Source organism: Rana temporaria, chromosome 5 (assembly GCF_905171775.1).
Source record: "Rana temporaria chromosome 5, aRanTem1.1, whole genome shotgun sequence".
In the NCBI taxonomy this organism is placed as follows: Eukaryota; Metazoa; Chordata; class Amphibia; order Anura; family Ranidae; genus Rana; species Rana temporaria.
Genome location: NC_053493.1, coordinates 113,499,474 through 113,517,744, shown reverse-complemented (window position 1 = coordinate 113,517,744; position 18,271 = coordinate 113,499,474). Strand labels below are relative to the sequence as shown.

Below are 18,271 nucleotides of genomic sequence, written 5' to 3'. Positions count from 1 at the left end.
CGTTTCAGAGCCTGCGCACGGAAAAGACCAGCGCGCTCCTTTTTCAAGTGTGGCTCTCTCCGGCTGCCCATCTCTCACGCTTTGCGGACTGTCTGCCATAGATGCACGCCAGCTTCCACGACTGCACCATACTACTTTGATGTAAGTGCTGGATATATTTTTATGTTTTAAATTAAAAGCAGTATACTCAGAGGCGCTTCTTTCTTTTGTTTTTCTCTTGTATACACCGAGCTGGCTTCGCTCCCGGATAGCAGCCCTGAACTACTGCCTTCAACCACATCAGTTCCTCATTTTCATTTTCATCTACCACAGCCTTTTTAGGCATTTTTGCTGGGACTGAACCTATCATGGATTTTTGAATAAGAACTATCATACTGCATATCCCCAATGTGTTTTTGTGATTTTTATCTTAAACCAATCGATTCTTTCAATCAATTTTATTTTTATTATTTTTATTAATTTTTAACCCTTTAGTTGATTGTTGTGTGCAAACACCCTGAGCGCTGTACTCCATCCATTTGTTGCTCTGGAGTGTCGGTGTTCCCCTAAATATTACATACCAACGGACAGCTGCCATCATCCCTCATGGCTTAATTCCATCCCTAGGAGTCAATTTCTTAGGCTACGCAGGAACTGTTCCAATACAGATACCTTTTGCATACAAGCAGATGTTCTTAAGAAAAGGTTTATCGATAAAGGATACAACCCTACATCAGTTGAATCTGACTTTCAGACTGTTTTGGAGACTGACAGGAGCTCTCTATTGGAATATAAACCCAAACGAGAGAAAGATGACAATTTCAAATGGTCTCTACTTACGTAATTTTCAACCCAACATAAACAGATTAAGTCTATTGTATCCAAACATTGGAACATTCTAAAAAACTACCGTGTTTTAGGGACAGTTTTGCCCGAAAGGGCTAAAGTAATATTTAGGGGAACACCGACACTCCAGAGCAAGATTGCTCCCAATATTATTAACCCCCCTACACGTCCGACTTTTTTCCATCAGCTTACTGGTTACCATCCATGCAAAAGATGTACAGTATGTCAATATAACATTTCTGGAAGAACTAAGAGTCTGGAATTTCGTTCTTCGACTACAGGGAAAGTGTACCCGATCAAACGGTTCTGTACATGTGCTACTCAATATGTAGTGTATCTCATTACTTGCCCTTGCGGCCAACAATATGTTGGCCGCACCATTCGCAAGTTTTCTGTAAGAGTGGCAGAGCATATAGCTCTCATTTTAGCTGGGGACACCCACCACACAGTACCCAGACACTACAAAGCACACCATGCCAGAAATCCAATCGGTACCCAGTTTCTTGTAATAGATCAGTTTGTCCCCCCATGGAGGGGTGCCCCCAAAACTCGTGGGGTATCACAATTGGAGACTTTTTGGATTTATGAACTTGGCACACACACACCGTCAGGGCTCAATGTAGAATGGGACATTAACTAATTTATTAATAAGTCCTAGGTTTGTGTTAGATATTATTATATAATATATGTCTTTTGGCTCATCTTGAGATTTACAGCCTAATTTATGTACCAATATATTCTTTTCTTTCTGTTTTTAATTCATTGAATATATGTAGCAATACATTACATATGTGTGGGGAATAATACATGCAAGAACATCATTTATTTGTATAAAGATATTTATGTATTTGGAAGTCCGCTCAATCAGAGATCATTTCCAGGATTTATATCATTATATCTTCTATACCCTTTAATTTGTGGACAGGAGATCATTACATACATAAATATACAAAAATATTTTTATCTTTATATGCCTGCTGATTTAGCTATATTTAACAGGCATAAGTTTTAAAAATTTTCCCGGATCAATCTGAGTTTGTTAATTTTTATTATAATTTATATACCCATTATTAAGGATTTGTCCCACTCAGTTGTGTTTTTAATTCTTGTTAGATATAAGATCTCTTTTACACTGGGACCATTGTCTTGCATTTCGCACTGCACAGCGGGTCGCGTCTGTTGTCAGCTGGTGTGCACTTTGCTTTGAGACGTGAGTTGGGCGTGCGTGCAGCTGCATTCCGTTTATTGGAAGGCAAGGTGGAGCGCAGCGCAGGGTGCCATGTGACGTGAATCGTCACTTTGACGTCCCGTTCCGCCCACTGTCAGTATCAGACACGGCGCATTCACGCTGTTACATGTCGTCAGCGCGGTCTTACCTTGTGGAGCGCATCGTGGAGCGCAGCGTGAGAGGTCAGGTGACGCTAGTCACGACTCTGACGTCCCGCTCCGCCCAGCGCCTCCACATACAGCGCACACATAACCTCCCATGGAGACAGCATATTCTGTAGGCGCCGTACAAGGCATATTGGGGGTTTTATCTTTTTCATGACAGTTGCAGTCATGTCTGGTTTGGCAGATTTGCGTCCTCCAGCCCCCACTAATCCTTTTGATGTCAATACCTTTTTATGCCAATTATTTTTTGATCCTTACGTGGAGCCACTACACATGTGACCTTACATGTTTTTAATCTATTGGCCAGTATGAAAGGTCAATCTCTCACATGACACATCACGTGATCATCATGGACTCTTACTATTAAACCTATTTGTGTCCAGGATTGAGGTTTGTAAAAGTTTTCTCACTTTTCAAATTTTTTTATCATTGTAATATACAAACATACTGGCTTTTTAGCCTTTTAATTTTGTTTTTACACTATCCCCATATATATGTTACATCACATGACAAATCAACCCGGAAGTGATCTCGGATTGGGTGCACGCCCAGGAAATGGTTTGATGGGGTCATATCTTATATTTAAGCATGGTAGCAACAGCAGAGTTTACCCCAGATGATGCAAACTATTGCGAAACGCGTCGGGACTCTGCTGCTGCCATGCACAACTTTCTATTGATGCCCTTTGTTTTCATCGAAACTGTAAGTGTTTTTAACCGTTAATAAATTTCATCAATTTTACGGTATCACACTATGCGACCTCGTTTTCTTTTATGTACCTTGGATATGATCTGACCCCTTGGGAGTTACCATCAAGACGCTGTCACTCCCCCTTCTCTGGTTTAAAGTGATGTTATCAAGCCATCGCCTTATCGGTATATCCAGATCCGATTGATGTGGTTCCACCAACTTACATATAGTCTATATTGACCCTCTAAGCGTATGCTTATTAGGGTTCAATACTTCCGGTAAGCCTCCCCTCCTGGTGGTGGTTAATTTTGCACAGATTCAAGCATTTCATTTCACCGTGGTGTATAGAATCGTCCAGCATAGGAGATCATTTACCAGCAGTGTATTTTTCAGTGACTCACTGCTCCTTTGATTCACCATATATGGACTTTTCATTTGTTCACATTGTAATGTGTTGTTGATTCACATTTGCTATAACACGTTTAATATCATCATTTTCAGCGCCACTTAATTGTTTTTTGTATATTTTCACACTTTCTTGTTTCACTAGATTGTTTGTGGCTGCTCATCACACTGATAGCGCAGATTTTTTCTTGTTTTTTGCAAAAAAAACTATAGAAAAAAACGATCGTCTGTGGGTAAGTCCATCGGTTAAAAATCCACGCATGCTCAGACTGAATTAGGAGACGGGAGCACTCGTTCTGGTAAAACTATCGTTTGTAATGGAGATAGCACATTCGTCATGCTGTAACAGACTGAAAAGCACGGAGACTGAAAATCGCGAATCACCAAACTTTTACTAACACGCGGTAAAACGAAATCAGCAAAAGCAGCCCAAAGGGTGGCACAGTTGGATTTGACCTTCCCCTTTATAGTGCCGTCGTACGTGGTGTACGTCACCGCGTTCTGACACGGTCGGATTTTTGACCGATGGTGCGTAGGCAAGACTGATGAAAGCCAGCTTCATCGGATATCCGAAAAAATCCATCGGATTAGATTCCATCAGATATCCGATCGTGTGTACATTGTCCTTTATGCACCAAAGCATTATTGTTATCTATTCATTATCTGATAACTCCCGGCCAAGATCCTTCTCTCAGGAAAGGCATGCTGTCCCCGACTTTGCCTTGTAGGTGTCAAACTGAAATTGGTAAATGGAAAACATGACATGTCATTGCAGCTGCCATCATCTGATAACATAAGCTTAGTTAGGTTTTGACCGGACTTCAAATTTAAGTAGTGGATGTGTATGGATCATTTCTGGAGAGTAAGGATATCGTTCAGTGATACTTTAATTACACTTCCATAGACTGTAGCAATGGGGTTTTTCTATTTTTGTGTATATTGAGCAAATACACATATCAGAAACTTTTAAAGGGAATATCATTCTAAATATAACTTTCTTCTTGATTCCAGTTATGTTTAGCACTGCGATATTTACACAAAGAAAAATGGATTGTACATAGAGACTTATCACCAAACAACATCATGCTGGGGGAAAGAGATAAAGTAACTGTCAGTAAGTATCCATGCAGCAAAATATAAATATATTGTATTGTTTATTGGCCAGCCTAGTAACAGCATATCAGCTGTCTACATGGATGGAATTTATTATATCTGGGTGCATTGTTCTATACAGTTAAAAAAATGCAAACAGAAATTACAGCAGGGGAACACCTAGGTTCACAAGTCATGCAAAATGAAATCAATATAATTATCTCACTTCCTTATCTCACTTACTAGTTATAGCTCTTAATATAATTAAACTAAAAATGCAGCAAACACAATATTAAGATGTGTTTTAAACACATCGGGCCAGATTCATGTACATTTGCGGCGGCGTAACGTATAGCATTTACGTTACACTGCCGCAAGTTTTACGGCCAAGTGCTTGATTCACAAAGCACTTGCCTGCAAAGTTGCGGCGGCGTAGCGTAAATCCCTCCGGCGCAAGCCCACCTAATTCAAATGGGGCGTGGATCATTTAAATTAGGCACCGAACCGACTGCACATGCTCCGTTTTGAAATTTCCCGCCGTTTTTTTGCGCGAAATGACGTCGCACTGACGTGATTTTTTAAACGTCGACGTGAGTTACGTCCTTTCCTATTCACGGACGACTTACGCAAAAAAAAAAAATACATTTTAATTCGACGCGGGAACGACGGCCATACTTTAACATGGCAAGTCTAATGATAGGCCAAGAAATAGCAGCTTTAACTATACGACGGGAAAAGCCGACTACCGACGACGTAAGAGAATGCGACGGCCCCACGTACCTTTGTGAATCGCCGTAAACAGCTAATTAGCATACCCGACGCGGAAAACGACGCAAACTCCACCCAGCGGGCGCCAAAGTATTACACCTACGATCCGAAGGCGTACGAAGCCGTACGCCTGTTGGATCGAACCCAGAAGCCGTCGTATCTTCGTTTGAGGATTCAAACTAAAGATACAACGCGGAAAATTTGAAAATACGCCGGAGTATCAGTAGATACTCCGGCGTATTTCTTCTGTGAATCTGGCCCATCAATCCTTTGAAGAAAAAAATATTTTGTAAATTAAAGTGTACCTATAACCTTTAACGCATGCTAAGTGATATTTCAAACGCATGCATGCTATGTAATGTATAAAGCGGGGTAGACATGAGCCTGAATGTCGGGAGACATCGGCCGGTTCATAAAAACATTGCCGTCATCTGCCCGTGTGTATGTCGGACATATTCCGTTGGACATGCATGCTGGAAAACCAGCAGCTGACCGACTCTGGATTAGCGCTTTCAGCCAATGGTAGAGAACGCTGATTGGAGTGTTTTGGCTGGGGGGCTGTCCCCTGTCAGAACACAACAGCTCACCAATGAAGAGGAGGTGCCAGGAGCGCCACCGGGGCACCCCAGAAGAAGAGGACCGGTGCTGCTCTGTGCAAAACTCTTGCACAGAGCAGGTAAGTATAACATGTTTGTTTGTGGGGAGCTGGATGTAGAGCCAGAGTGGGAGACTGTGGGAGTTTTGTGTCAAGTCGCTACAGCCAGGAGGGCGGGCAGGATTTGCAAATCGGACTTGCTGGGAGCAGTAGTCCATCAAGTACATTTATTCTTCTCAAGTAAATCGGTTGCTACCACAAAGGGGTACTGCAGACCCTGGCCTGCAAAGGACTATCAAGTAGGGTGACCACATTTCCAAACTACCATTCAGGGACACCATCTCTTCCCAAAAATCAGCTTGTGCTGTAACGAATCACAGCACAGTGATTGGACACAAGAGGTGGGATTTATGATTTCTCCAATCACAAGCAGGGGGCGGGAATGTGCTCCTCCAGGCATTCCCGGCCAGGACAAGTACTGTCAGTGAGTAAAGTGGTGATGTGGCGGCCTTTTTTGGGGGCGTTAGTTTGGCTTGGGGGGTGGCTGGGGCAGCTTCATTCCGGGACACTGTATTGTCCTGGAATGAAGGTACCCGGGACAGACCTGCAAAATGCGGGACTGTCCCGGGCAATCCGGGACACATGGTCACCCTACTATCAAGTAAAGACACTGGGACTTATTCAGAGTGAGGCCTAGTCATGGTGTGACGGGAGACTAAAGTTGGAGAGTGAAGTAAGTGCTCCTAAGTAGTGTGCTGGGGGAAGTGTGCTCAAGAAAGCGCTGTCAAGTTTAGAGTCAACCATCTTTTGTTCTACTTATGCCCAGTACACACGATTGGAACTTTTGTCTGACAAAATTCACATCGGAATTCCGACAGAATTCCATCGGAGGAAAAGAAAACATGTTCTTTATGTAAACTCCGATGGAATTCATCGGAATTTCTGATGGGGCATACACATGGTCAGAATTTCTGATGGAAAAAGTCTGTCTGACTTTTTCCATCGAAAATTCCGATCGTATGTAAGGGGCATAAGAAGTGTGACGCAGCTACTTTTATTCTGCCAAGCAATATTCATCCTATGGGCATCCCATGTCCCTTTTCCCCAACCAAGTTCAATCCCCTAATAAAAACAACAAAAACAAGCAAGAGACTGTTCATTGAGTAAGAAGTGTGTCTAATGGATGTCTGGGAGCAGGGTGAAATGTGTGGATGCTGTAACATTTGATCCTAGAGGGTTTAATTACATTTAAAATAAGGGCTAGCTATATCATCTCATAAGAACTAAGTTGATCCAAAATTTCATTCTGCAGTTGTAATTGTCCAGTACAGTCTTGAATCTAATTGTTTGTTGTGGAGTAAAACAGACATTTCTTATTTTAGGCACTTTAATAAATGCTATTTGATTGTTGATCCCTGAATTCTCTTGCGTTGCTCTGATGCACATGAGTGCTCAGCCTGCAGGTTTTAGATTTTTAGAATCGTTCTGCAGATTGACAGATTTGCATATCATTGTATAGGAAAATGTTATATGGTCCCTGGAAAATGGCAGAATGCATATTGATTCACAGACTAAAGAAAACCTGTCACAAAAAATAGACGGCTAAATATAAGCTAAATATGAGCTACAATTATAATTATACCATATTGTTTTTTTCTGGGTTAAAAAACAAATTGTAATTAATTATTCTGACTCATTTTGATTAATGTTATGCATTTACAAGACTATTAAACTCAAAGGCCCAGATTCACATTACGCCGCCGTAGAGTAACCACTGTACGCTACGCCAACGCAGCGCAGAGAGGCAAGCATGGAATTCAGCAAGCCAGTGCTCCTAACGCTGCGCCAGCGTGGCGTGGGTTTCGAAGGCGTACGCCGGCGTAGGTGGAAGTGGGCGTGACCCATGCAAATGAGGCGTGACCCCATGCAAATGATGGGCCGAGCGCCAGACAGATACGTATCACGAACTGCGCATGCGCTGTGACGTGGACGCATCCCCCTGCTCACAACCACTTGGGAACAACTGCCTAAACTACGCCGGATCACTGCGTACGGCGTGAACATAACCTATGCCCAGCCAGACACACGTCCAACGTAAAATACGCCGGCTTGTGTTCCCTGGTGCAGACCTTTGCATGTCTGCTTCTGGGTTGCACCTCCTTTATGGGGAATAACTTTACGCCGGACGTACAACTTACGCGCACCTCGCGTAGCCTGCGTCGGGCGCACGTACGTTTGTGAATCGCCATATTTCCCTAATTTGCATGTTTGAATGGCTAATCAATGGGAGCGGCACCATGCACCCAGCCTAAATGTGCGCCCACCCTGCGCCGGCGTAAGCAAGCTACGTCGGCGGGGTGTAGCCTGGTTTTAGGCGCATATCTGTTTGTGGGTCTGGCGCACAGATACGACGGCGCACATTTGCACTTACATCGGCGAAACTTGTTATAGATCGGCGTAAGTGCTTTGTGAATCTGGGCCAAAGTATACATAGGGTTATATACAGCTGAGTAAGAGTTATAGATGTAAGTTTTGGGAGCAAAATCAGAAAGGGAGATATTTCTGAATAGTCATAGTTTACTGATTATAATACTATTTAATTGCATGCTTGAAAAAGAGCATGCGTGCTCTTCAATAATGGCTGCTAACATATCTGAGGGTGGGTTTCTTAAAGTCTTTTTTGTACTGTAAATATGATCTTTGTTTTACAAATACATATTTAATATATGATTCCCTGAGCACTATGGTCTAGCTTAAAAAAAAGTAGAAGAAATAAATTCCTTTCACATGCCTCAGGTGGAGCCGTCTTATAAGGGAGAAGTCACTCTGACTCATTCACTTGTGTATGTACATTTCAGCTTATGCTATTAAGCTCTGTAAAAGGCAGACTTTATAAAACAGGAGGAAACAGGATAACGTGGAATTTTCATAAGCACTACTTTTTATTCATCGGACAAAAATGTAGCTAAGCTGTATTAAACCCCAAAACCCAAAAAGTATTTTATTGCAGCTTAACCACTTGCTTACTGGGCACATATACCCCCTTCCTGCCCAGGCAAAATTTCAGCTTTCGGCACTGTCACACTTTAAATGAAAATTGCGCGGTCGTGCGACCTGGCTCCCAAACAAATTTGACATCCTTTTTTTCCCACAAATAGAGCTTTCTTTTGGTGGTATTTGACCATCTCTGCAGTTTTTATTTTTTGCGCTATAAACAAAAAAAGAGTGACAATTAAAAAAAAAAAAACACAATATTTTTTACTTTTTTGCTATAATTGATATACCATTTTTTTTTTAAAACATTTTTTTCTCAGTTTAGGCCGATACGTATTCTTCTACATATTTTTTTTTTACTAGTAATGGCGGTGGTCTGTGATTTTTTGTCAGGACTGCGATATTATGGTGGATACATCGGACACTTTTCACGTTTTTGGGACCATTCACATTTATACAGCCAACAGTGCTATAAATATGCACAGATTACTGTATAAATGTGACTGTCAGGGAAGGGGTTAACACTAGGGGGCGAAGAAGGGGTTAAATGTGTACCCTGGGAGTGATTCTTACTGTGGGGGAGGGGACTGACTGAGGGAGGTGACTGATCTGTGTACTTATGTACAAGGGACACACCATCGGTCTCCTCTCTCCCTGACAGGACTTGGATCTCTGTGTTTACAGAGATCAATGTCCCTGCTCTGTCACTGCCGATCACGGGTACCTGGCTGACATTGTGGCTGTTATTTTTAAGCTGCAGTTCAGCAAAAATGACAGTTATAGGGTTGAGACTAACCATTTAACACTGACAAATGAATTTTTAATTTTCGAATTTCAAATTTTCGAAATTTTTAACTTTCGAATTTCGAAATTTTCAATTTTCAAGTTTTTCATTTTCGAAATTTCGAATTTTCGAATTTCGAATTTTTTACTTTCGAATTTCGAAATTTTAAATATTCAGCTTTTATTTATTTCCCATTATCCCAAAATAAAAATAAAAATTCTGTAATTTCTTAAAAAGTGTTAGCAGGAGTTAGAATTTATTTTTTTAGCTAGGTCCATCTAAATCTGCTAGTGGCACCCAGGAATATGCAATTAGCGGACCTCCAGCTGTTGCAAAACTACAAGTCCCATCATGCCTCTGCCTCTGGGTGTCATGCTTGTGGCTGTCAGAGTCTTGCTATGCCTCATGGGAATTGTAGTTCTGCAACAGCTGGAGGTCCGCTAATTGCATATCTCTGTGCTAGTCCATCTAACACAACCCTCTCCCCAGACTGACAATGCTCCTGTCTAAAAGTTTTGGTTGATCCTCCAGTGGATTGGAAATACCCTAGGACGTGTGTTACTACTAGCTGGATCACCAGGTGAAAATAAATGTTCAAAATTAATATACATTTCTTATAAAAATTGTGTCATTGTGTGCAATAGATATAAAGCTAGACCACACTTGCATACAGTGATTTAAAGCCCTGAAGTATTATTTGTTATTACAATATGAATTGTTTTTATACTAGATGCATTGTTTAATGCTGTCATATCTCTTCATCGGCTAGTAAAAATCAAGGACTTCTTATTGCCCAAAGGTAATCAATTTACACCATGTGCACTTCCACTGTTCAGACACAGAAAATTAATATGTAGAATGGGGCTTATATCTATTCCACAATGAATTACATTTATTGAACACTAATTTTAAAAGGTACATGATTTACAGCTGAGGCTGTATGCATATAAATAAACATCCTTGATATCTCCACCTAGAGTTGTGCTCTAGCACATAGCATGATGCATAAATAAGTTGTAAAAGGTAGATGTTTTTTTAATCTTAATGCATTCTATGCATTAAGATAAAAAACCTTCTGTATGTAGCAGCCCCCCTCAGCCCCCATAATACTTACCTGAGCCCCATCGCTCTCCAACGATGTCCACGAGTGTCTTAGCCATCAGGGACTCTCTTTTTAATTGGCTGAGACACAGCAGTGACGCCATTGGCTGCTGCGGCTGTCAATCAAAGCCAGTTAGCCAATCAGGAGAGAGAGGGGCGGGCCGAGCTGTAGGTCCATGTCTGAATGGACACAGGGAGCTGCAGCTCAGCTTGGGTGCCCCCATAGCAAGTTGCTTGCTGTGGGGGCACTCAACAGGAGGGAGGGGCCAGGAGCACAGAAGTGGGACCCGAGAAGAGGAGAATCCAGGCTGCCCTGTGCACATAGTAGGTAGGTATAAAATATTTGTTATTTAGAAAAACATAAAAAACAGCAGGGTTATTTACTGAAACTGGAGCATACAAAATCTGGTGTAGCTCTGCATAGAAACCAATCAGCTTCCAGGTTTTATAGTCAAAGCTTAATTGACAAAGATCAACTTAGAAGCTGTTTGGCTAACATGCACAGCTATACCAGATTTTGCACTTTCCAGTTTTAGTAAATCTCCCCCAGTGTATCTACCAAGACCATACTATGAAAATAATAATTTAATTCATGATACTTAACCACTTCAATATTGGCCCATAGTCATTTGACGTTCACAGAGGGAATCTCCCATCCTGGGTGGACGTCATATGACGTCCTGATCTTTGTGCAGTGATATCTGAATGATGCCTGCAGCTAGAGGCATCATTCAGATATCATTCTTTAGTGGCAGCGATTCTGTGGACCATAAGAATGATCATAGCGGCGGTTCCACCGCTTGATCGTTCTTATAGGCGGCGGGAGGGGACACCCCCCCCTCCCGCCGCCATCCGGTGCTTCTCTATGACCATCGGAGGCCCGAGCGCGATGTGATGACGTCACGACCGGGTACCCGGAAGTAAACAAAGCCGCGATTCCGGCTAGTAAGCAATACTAATCATGAGATCGGTGAAATTTTTTCACGATCTCATGCTTTCCAGCCATAAGGAGGACCTGTCACACACATTTCCTATTACAAGGGATGTTTACATTCCTTGTAATAGGAATAAACGTGTTAAAAAAAATTAAAATAAAGTGTAAAAAAATAAATAGATAAGTAAAATAAAAAAATAATAATAAAAAAATTAAAACGACCCTGTCCCCGGAAGCAAACGCACACGTAAGTCCTGCCCACATATGTAAACGCCAGTCAAACCACATATATGAGGTATCGCCGCATGCGTTAGAGTGCCAGCAACAATTCTCGCACTAGAACTCCTATGTAAATCTAAACTGGTAACCTGTAAAAATTTTCAAAGCGTCGCCTATGGAGATTTTTAAGTACCGAAGTTTGACGCCATTCCGTGAGTGTGCGCAATTTTAAAGCGTGACATGTTAGGTATCTATCTACTTGGTGTAACATAATCTTTCATATTTTACAAAAAAATCGGGCTAACTTTACTGTTTTGTTATTTTTTCATTTATGAAACCATTTTTTTTTTAAAAAAAAGGCGTTTGAAAAATTATTGCACAAATACCGTGCAAGCTAAAATGTTGCAATGACCGTCGTTTTATTCCCTAGGGTGTCTGCTAAAAAAAACATATATAAATGTTTGGGGGTTCTGCATAATTTTCTAGCAAAAGAATGATGATTTGTACATGTAGGAGAGAAGTGCCAGAATAGGGCCAGTATTGAGGTGGGTATAAAAGCCGGTTTAGAAGTCATTAACTATATTAGCTGAAAGGATTGTTCTAGAACTGTGTTCCGTATATAGTATACATTGATTGCATGACAAAATAGTATCTTAACCACTTAAGGACTGGACCAATATGCTGCTAAATGACCCAAGGGGTTTTTACAATTCGGCACTGCGTCGTTTTAACAGACAATTGCGCGGTCTTATAAGTAATACCATCCTCTTGACCTCAAGTTCTTTTAATATCCAAGTGATAATAGTAAATTGGTTACAAATATATTCTGGAATGAATCTGCAGCTGCTTTATGCTGCGTACACACGACCGTTTTTCATGATGAAACATTTTTATTTTTTAATTGGTCGTTAAAATCGTGTGTAGGCTCCAGAGCATTTTTCACGTCGTCGTTTTTCTCGTCGTGAAAAACGGTCCTGTGTACGCTTTAACGACGGGGAAAAAAACACGCATGATCAGAAGCAAGTTATGAGAAGGGAAATTTGCATAATCAGCCCAAAGGGTGGCGCCATTTGAATGGAACTTCCCCTTTATAGTGCCATTGTACGTGTTGTACGTCACCGCGCCGGACCATGAACGCAACTAATGCCCATTGGGGAAAAAAGAGGTTTGGGAGGGTGTGACAAGGAGGCAGAAAAACACAGTAAAATAATCTCATGAAAAAACAAATATGACAGGGTTATTAAGCATTAGATGTATATGTATTATTTTTGGAGAATAAAGATATTGTTTAGTGTCGCTGCTTTCAGGGACATGTGGGAGCTAAACCATTGGACTGTGGCCTGCAATATGTTGAAACATCTGGCAATAAAAAACACTGCTGTAGTAAAGTATTATACGTGAACACTTTTTTGTATTACAAATTGTACATAATACTTTTTCAGTGCTGCCATTCTCTTGTCTTTCCACTATGTGGCACTGTTGTTCTTCTGTTGCATCATTAGCAGTTTATTGTGGTTTGAGAAGCATGGACTTCTTCTCACCCAATCATTTTTCACAAATAAGAAGTAACCATGCTGTTAGTGAGCTATGTACTTTCCAGCTGGGTTTGATATGCTTTAGTACAGTTTTTCCAGTTATTTACAGTACTTAGTTTGAGTGTTGTATTAATATGCATTGGCTTGAACCAAAATATGAGAGAAATATGTGGTAGCATTACATAACAGTATAAAGCTAAAAAATTCAGCTCTATTACTATACTAATTCACATTTGCTTGAGTAATGAAACCTACTGTATGTGATGTGAATTTTCTACTTAATAGACATTAAGTAATTAGTAGCATTGGCCCAGATTCTCAAAGGACTTACGACGGCGCAGCGCCATGTACGCCGTCGTAAGTCCTAATCTTGCCCGTCGTATCTATGCGCTTGATTCTTAGAATCAGCTACGCATAGATATCCATTAGATCCGACCGGTGTAAGTCTCTTACGCCGTCACATCATAACTGCAATTTTTTTTTGCCCGCTAGGTGGCGCTTCCGTCGATTTCCACGTCGAGTATGCAAATTAGCTAGATACGCGAATTCCCGAACGTACGCGCGGCCGACACAGTAAAGTTACGACGTTTACGTTAGGCTTTTCCCGGCGTAGTGTTGCCCCTGCTATATGATAGCATAAGTGTGGCGCAACAATGTTAAGTATGGCCGTCAGTCCCACGTCGAAATTTTAAAAAGTTACGTCGTTTGCGTAAGTCGTCCGTGAATGGGGCTGGACGTCATTTACGTTCACGTCGAAACCAATGACGTCCTTGCGACATCATTTGGAGCAATGCACACTGGGATATTTTACGGACGGCGTATGCGCAGTTCGTTCGGCACGGGGACGCGCTTCATTTAAATGATACACGCCCCCTACCCGCCAAATTTGAATTCCGCCGGGTGATTTACGCTACGCCGCCGCAACTTTACAGGCAAGTGCTTTGTGAATAAAGCACTTGCATGAAAAACTTGTGGCGGCGTAACGTAAATCGGATACGTTACGCCGCCGCATAAATACGCCAATCTACCTGAATCTGGGCCATTGTCTTTAGCAATGTTTTTTCCATGTTTTTTCCATAATTTTTTCCATGTGTTGTACAAAATATCTTGGCACAGATTCTCAAAGGCGTTACGACGGCGCAACACCATTTGCGCCGTTGTAAGTCCTAATCTGGGCCCTTATGTTTAGCCTTGAGTATAGGAAACAACATATTTATTTGTTAAAAGGGCTTTCCAAGTTTTTTTCAACCATGTCTATGTCATACCCTGTCTTATATTATGTGCCATCCCCTAGTAATATTAATTAAAGAGAAGTATGTCCAATACTTTTTATGGTCATACCTCTCTTTTGGGTTACAGGAGTGCACTTACTTTTGAGCCCACTGTTGAGAGATGCCACAGAGCCCCTCCATGCTCTGGAAGGATCCCGACAAGCCGATGAGAGTCTGAGCCAGCTGCTCCTGCCCTGCCCTCCCCACCCCAGCCTCTAGAGAGCATTGGAGGGCAGAGCCGAGAGCGGTGACTGACAGTCACCGCTCTCTGCTTAGATTAGGGTGGACCAAGAACTGGTGATCAGCAGTCATGTGATCACTCATTTCTCAGGCTTACAGCAGGTGAGGACAGCTGTAGCATCATAGTGATAGAGATGAGTATGTTTATTTTTTGATTCCCACATTTCTCCTTTAAAGCATATATAGGGTCAAAATGTAAAACCATATATTCATTATTTCTAGCCTACTCCTATTAATCTGAATGAACTTAATGTTTGTAAACTTAGTTTGTAAAGATCCCTACACATTCACCTCTTTTATTCCTGTGACACGTATTCACTATGTCCTGTGAGTAGGCACTACTATGTCACACATTTCACAGAGCCTGCCTTCTGAATTACAGAGGAGCTGAGTGGAGGAGTTTCAGGAGGTGGAGTCAGTACAGAATCACTGCTTGCAGACACCAAGGTACCATGGGATATGTAGTCCTTCGAAATAAAAAGTAAACAGCAGAGGAAAAGCTGCAAAGGCATGTAGGGAATCAAGGAATTTGTGGTGAGAGATGGCCAGCAGGCAGGCAGAACTTACAACATGTAATAAGATATATCAAGTAAGCTTAAATTGTATTGTCAACATTACCTATTGTTTGTATTGCTATTACTGATGTTGTAAAATGAAAGTACAGCAGGTAAAATAAGTATTGAACATGTCAACACAGGTGCTATTGAGGTGACATTTTCACCACATGGCGGCAACAACCCATGCAATCCATACATACAAAGAAATGTGAATGGTCCCAAAATAGATGATGAACCATCTTTTTGAACTTTATATACTATTGGACATTCTCATAGTAACCCAGTGGAAGGAACCAAGTGTTTATACAGCTTATTTTCAACTTTTGGCTACCACATATATTTCCTTTTCAATTTTGTACACTTGGGCCCAGATTCTCAAAGGACTTACGACGGCGTAGCGCCATGTATGCCGTCGTAAGTCCTAATTTGACCCGTCGTATCTATGCGTCTGATTCTTAGAATCAGTTAAGCATAGATATCCATTAGATCCGACAGGCGTAAGTCTCTTACGCCGTCGGATCTAAACTGCATTTTTTTTTGACCACTAGGTGGCGCTTCCGTCGAATTCCACGTCGGGTATGCAAATTAGCTAGATACGCGAATTCCCGAACGTACGCGCGGCCGACGCAGTAAAGTTACGACGTTTACGTTAGGCTTTTCCCGGCGTAAAGTTGCCCCTGCTATATGAGGCGCAGCCAATGTTAAGTATGGCCGTCATTCCCGCGTCAAAATTTTAAAAAGTTACGTCATTTGCGTAAGTCGTCCGTGAATGGGGCTGGACGTCATTTACGTTCACGTCGAAACCAATGACGTCCTTGCGACATCATTTGGAGCAATGCACACTGGGATATTTTACGGACGGCGCATGCGCAGTTTGTTCGGCGCGGGGACGCGCTTGATTTAAATGATACAAATTTGAATTCCACCGGGTGATTTACGCTACGCCGCCGCAACTTACGGAGCAAGTGCTTTGAGAATACAGCACTTGCCCGTGTAAGTTGCGGCGGCGTAACGTAAATTGGATACGTTACGCCGCCGCAGAGATACGCCCATTTTACAAGAATCTGGGCCTTGGTTTTTAGTATTTGTTTATTTAGAGGGTTTACTACTCTCCTTTTTCCTTTTTCGGATTCACGATCATATATGTCTCAATTGAATTTTTGACCACCATTTTACTAGCGCAGCTTATTTGTATTCCATATACAAATAATTATTATATATTGTTTTTAAGGTAATTTACTATATTTTCAAAATCTGTACTCAAGCAGGTGGCTTAACGGAGAAATTACTGAAGTTTGAACTTTCAACAAGTAATTTCACAGAAAACAGATAAATAATAAATTAATATCTTATTTATTTATTTATTAAAGTGCTTAACTTACGTAGTCTTACCCGAAAGCCTCAATGCACATGATAAAAGACATAAAAAAAACAACATACCAGAATAAAAACACACATCGTAAAAAAACCTAGGTGTCTGTCCGGCACACCCCATTAAAATTAGGTGTCTCTAAAAGCTTCCACAAAAGTACAGTTTTCAATTCCTTTCGGAATTTCAAAAGGTCATCCTCCAGTCTCAGTTTCAGAGGCAGGGAGTTCCAAAATTCAGCTCCTTGTACTTCACTCATTCTCCCTCCGCATTTTTTCTTTTTGAATTTTGGAATCTTCAATTTGGCCAGATTCGCTGATTTCAAGGATCAGGTAGGTGCATACTTATAAGAATTTTTCCCTCAGGTACTCTGGACCACATCCACGCAATGCCTTATGTACAAGACATCCAGTTTTAAACAGAATCCGTTCTTTCATTGGCAGCCAATGTAGGGCTCTAAGGGATGGAATGATGTGGTCACGACGACCAACACCCATCAGTAGTCTCGCTGCGGCATTATGAATCAACTGGAACTTGTAGATAGTACAAGAAGGCAAGCCCAGGTATAGAGCATTGCAGTAGTACAGTCGACTGATGATAATGGCATTGACCATGGCGATCTTATCAGAGTCTGCGATATAGCGAAAAGTCGACCTCAGGAGTCTCAGGTGGAAGTGGCATGAGCTGACCACCTGATTTACCTGGGGGCACAAGTTCAACCTAGAGTCCCTGACCTGAGTTTCCGGAATCGGAAAAGGTTTAAAAGAATCCGGCCAGAATGGAAACAAGTTGGAATACGCCTGGGTACTGAAGATGATACATTCAGTCTTGGTGCCATCTTACAACATATAGCATAATAATATATGATTTATCTTGAATATAACAGTACCTTTTCTGCTGGCAGCAGATTCTCATTCTCCCTCTTAAAGGGGTTGTAAAGGAAACATTTTTTTTTCATAATAAGCATCCTTTACCTGCAGACATTCCACTTTTCACTTCCTCATTGTTCGTTTTGCTCAGAAGTTGCTCTATTTCTTCTCTGTTCTGTTCACTTCCTGCTTGTCTGATTTTACTGACCACCGTGAAGGGAGGCTTTACTGCGGTGGTCAGTAACGTGCTCACCCCCTCCTGGGAACTACATCTGTGCGGCAGGACGCTCTCTACGTGTTAGAGTCTTCAAGGAGGTGTGAATTACTGTCCGTGCCGCAATTTATACTGGGAAATGTAGTTCTTACATGAACGAGCGATGCAAACCAGGAAGTGAATGAGAGAACAGAAACTAGAATGCCGGAGGTGAAATAGATGAAGGAATTTAATAGGTATTTACTCGTTTTTTAACAGAATCGTTACACTATTCTGTCTGTCTACCTTGCAGACATTAATTTTAGGCAACATTTTTTTTCCTTTACAACTCCTTTAACTATAGACATCCCACACTAAGGGCTTACTCGTGCTTCTCAGCCTCCCACAGGACCATGTCGCGCATAGACCTTATATTTT

General features: G+C 41.6%; 1 protein-coding gene across 3 annotated transcripts in view; it reads left to right on the top strand.

Moving 5' to 3' along the window:
- The window catches only part of NEK10 (NIMA related kinase 10), a 326,603-nt gene that overhangs the window by 101,113 nt on the left and 207,219 nt on the right, over nt 1-18,271 (top strand). For all 3 annotated transcript variants that reach the window (XM_040353019.1, XM_040353018.1, XM_040353020.1), the window contains exon 22: nt 4,324-4,426. In XM_040353019.1, the coding sequence (XP_040208953.1) occupies nt 4,324-4,426 (103 nt within the window). The remainder of the gene's footprint in view (nt 1-4,323; nt 4,427-18,271) is intronic.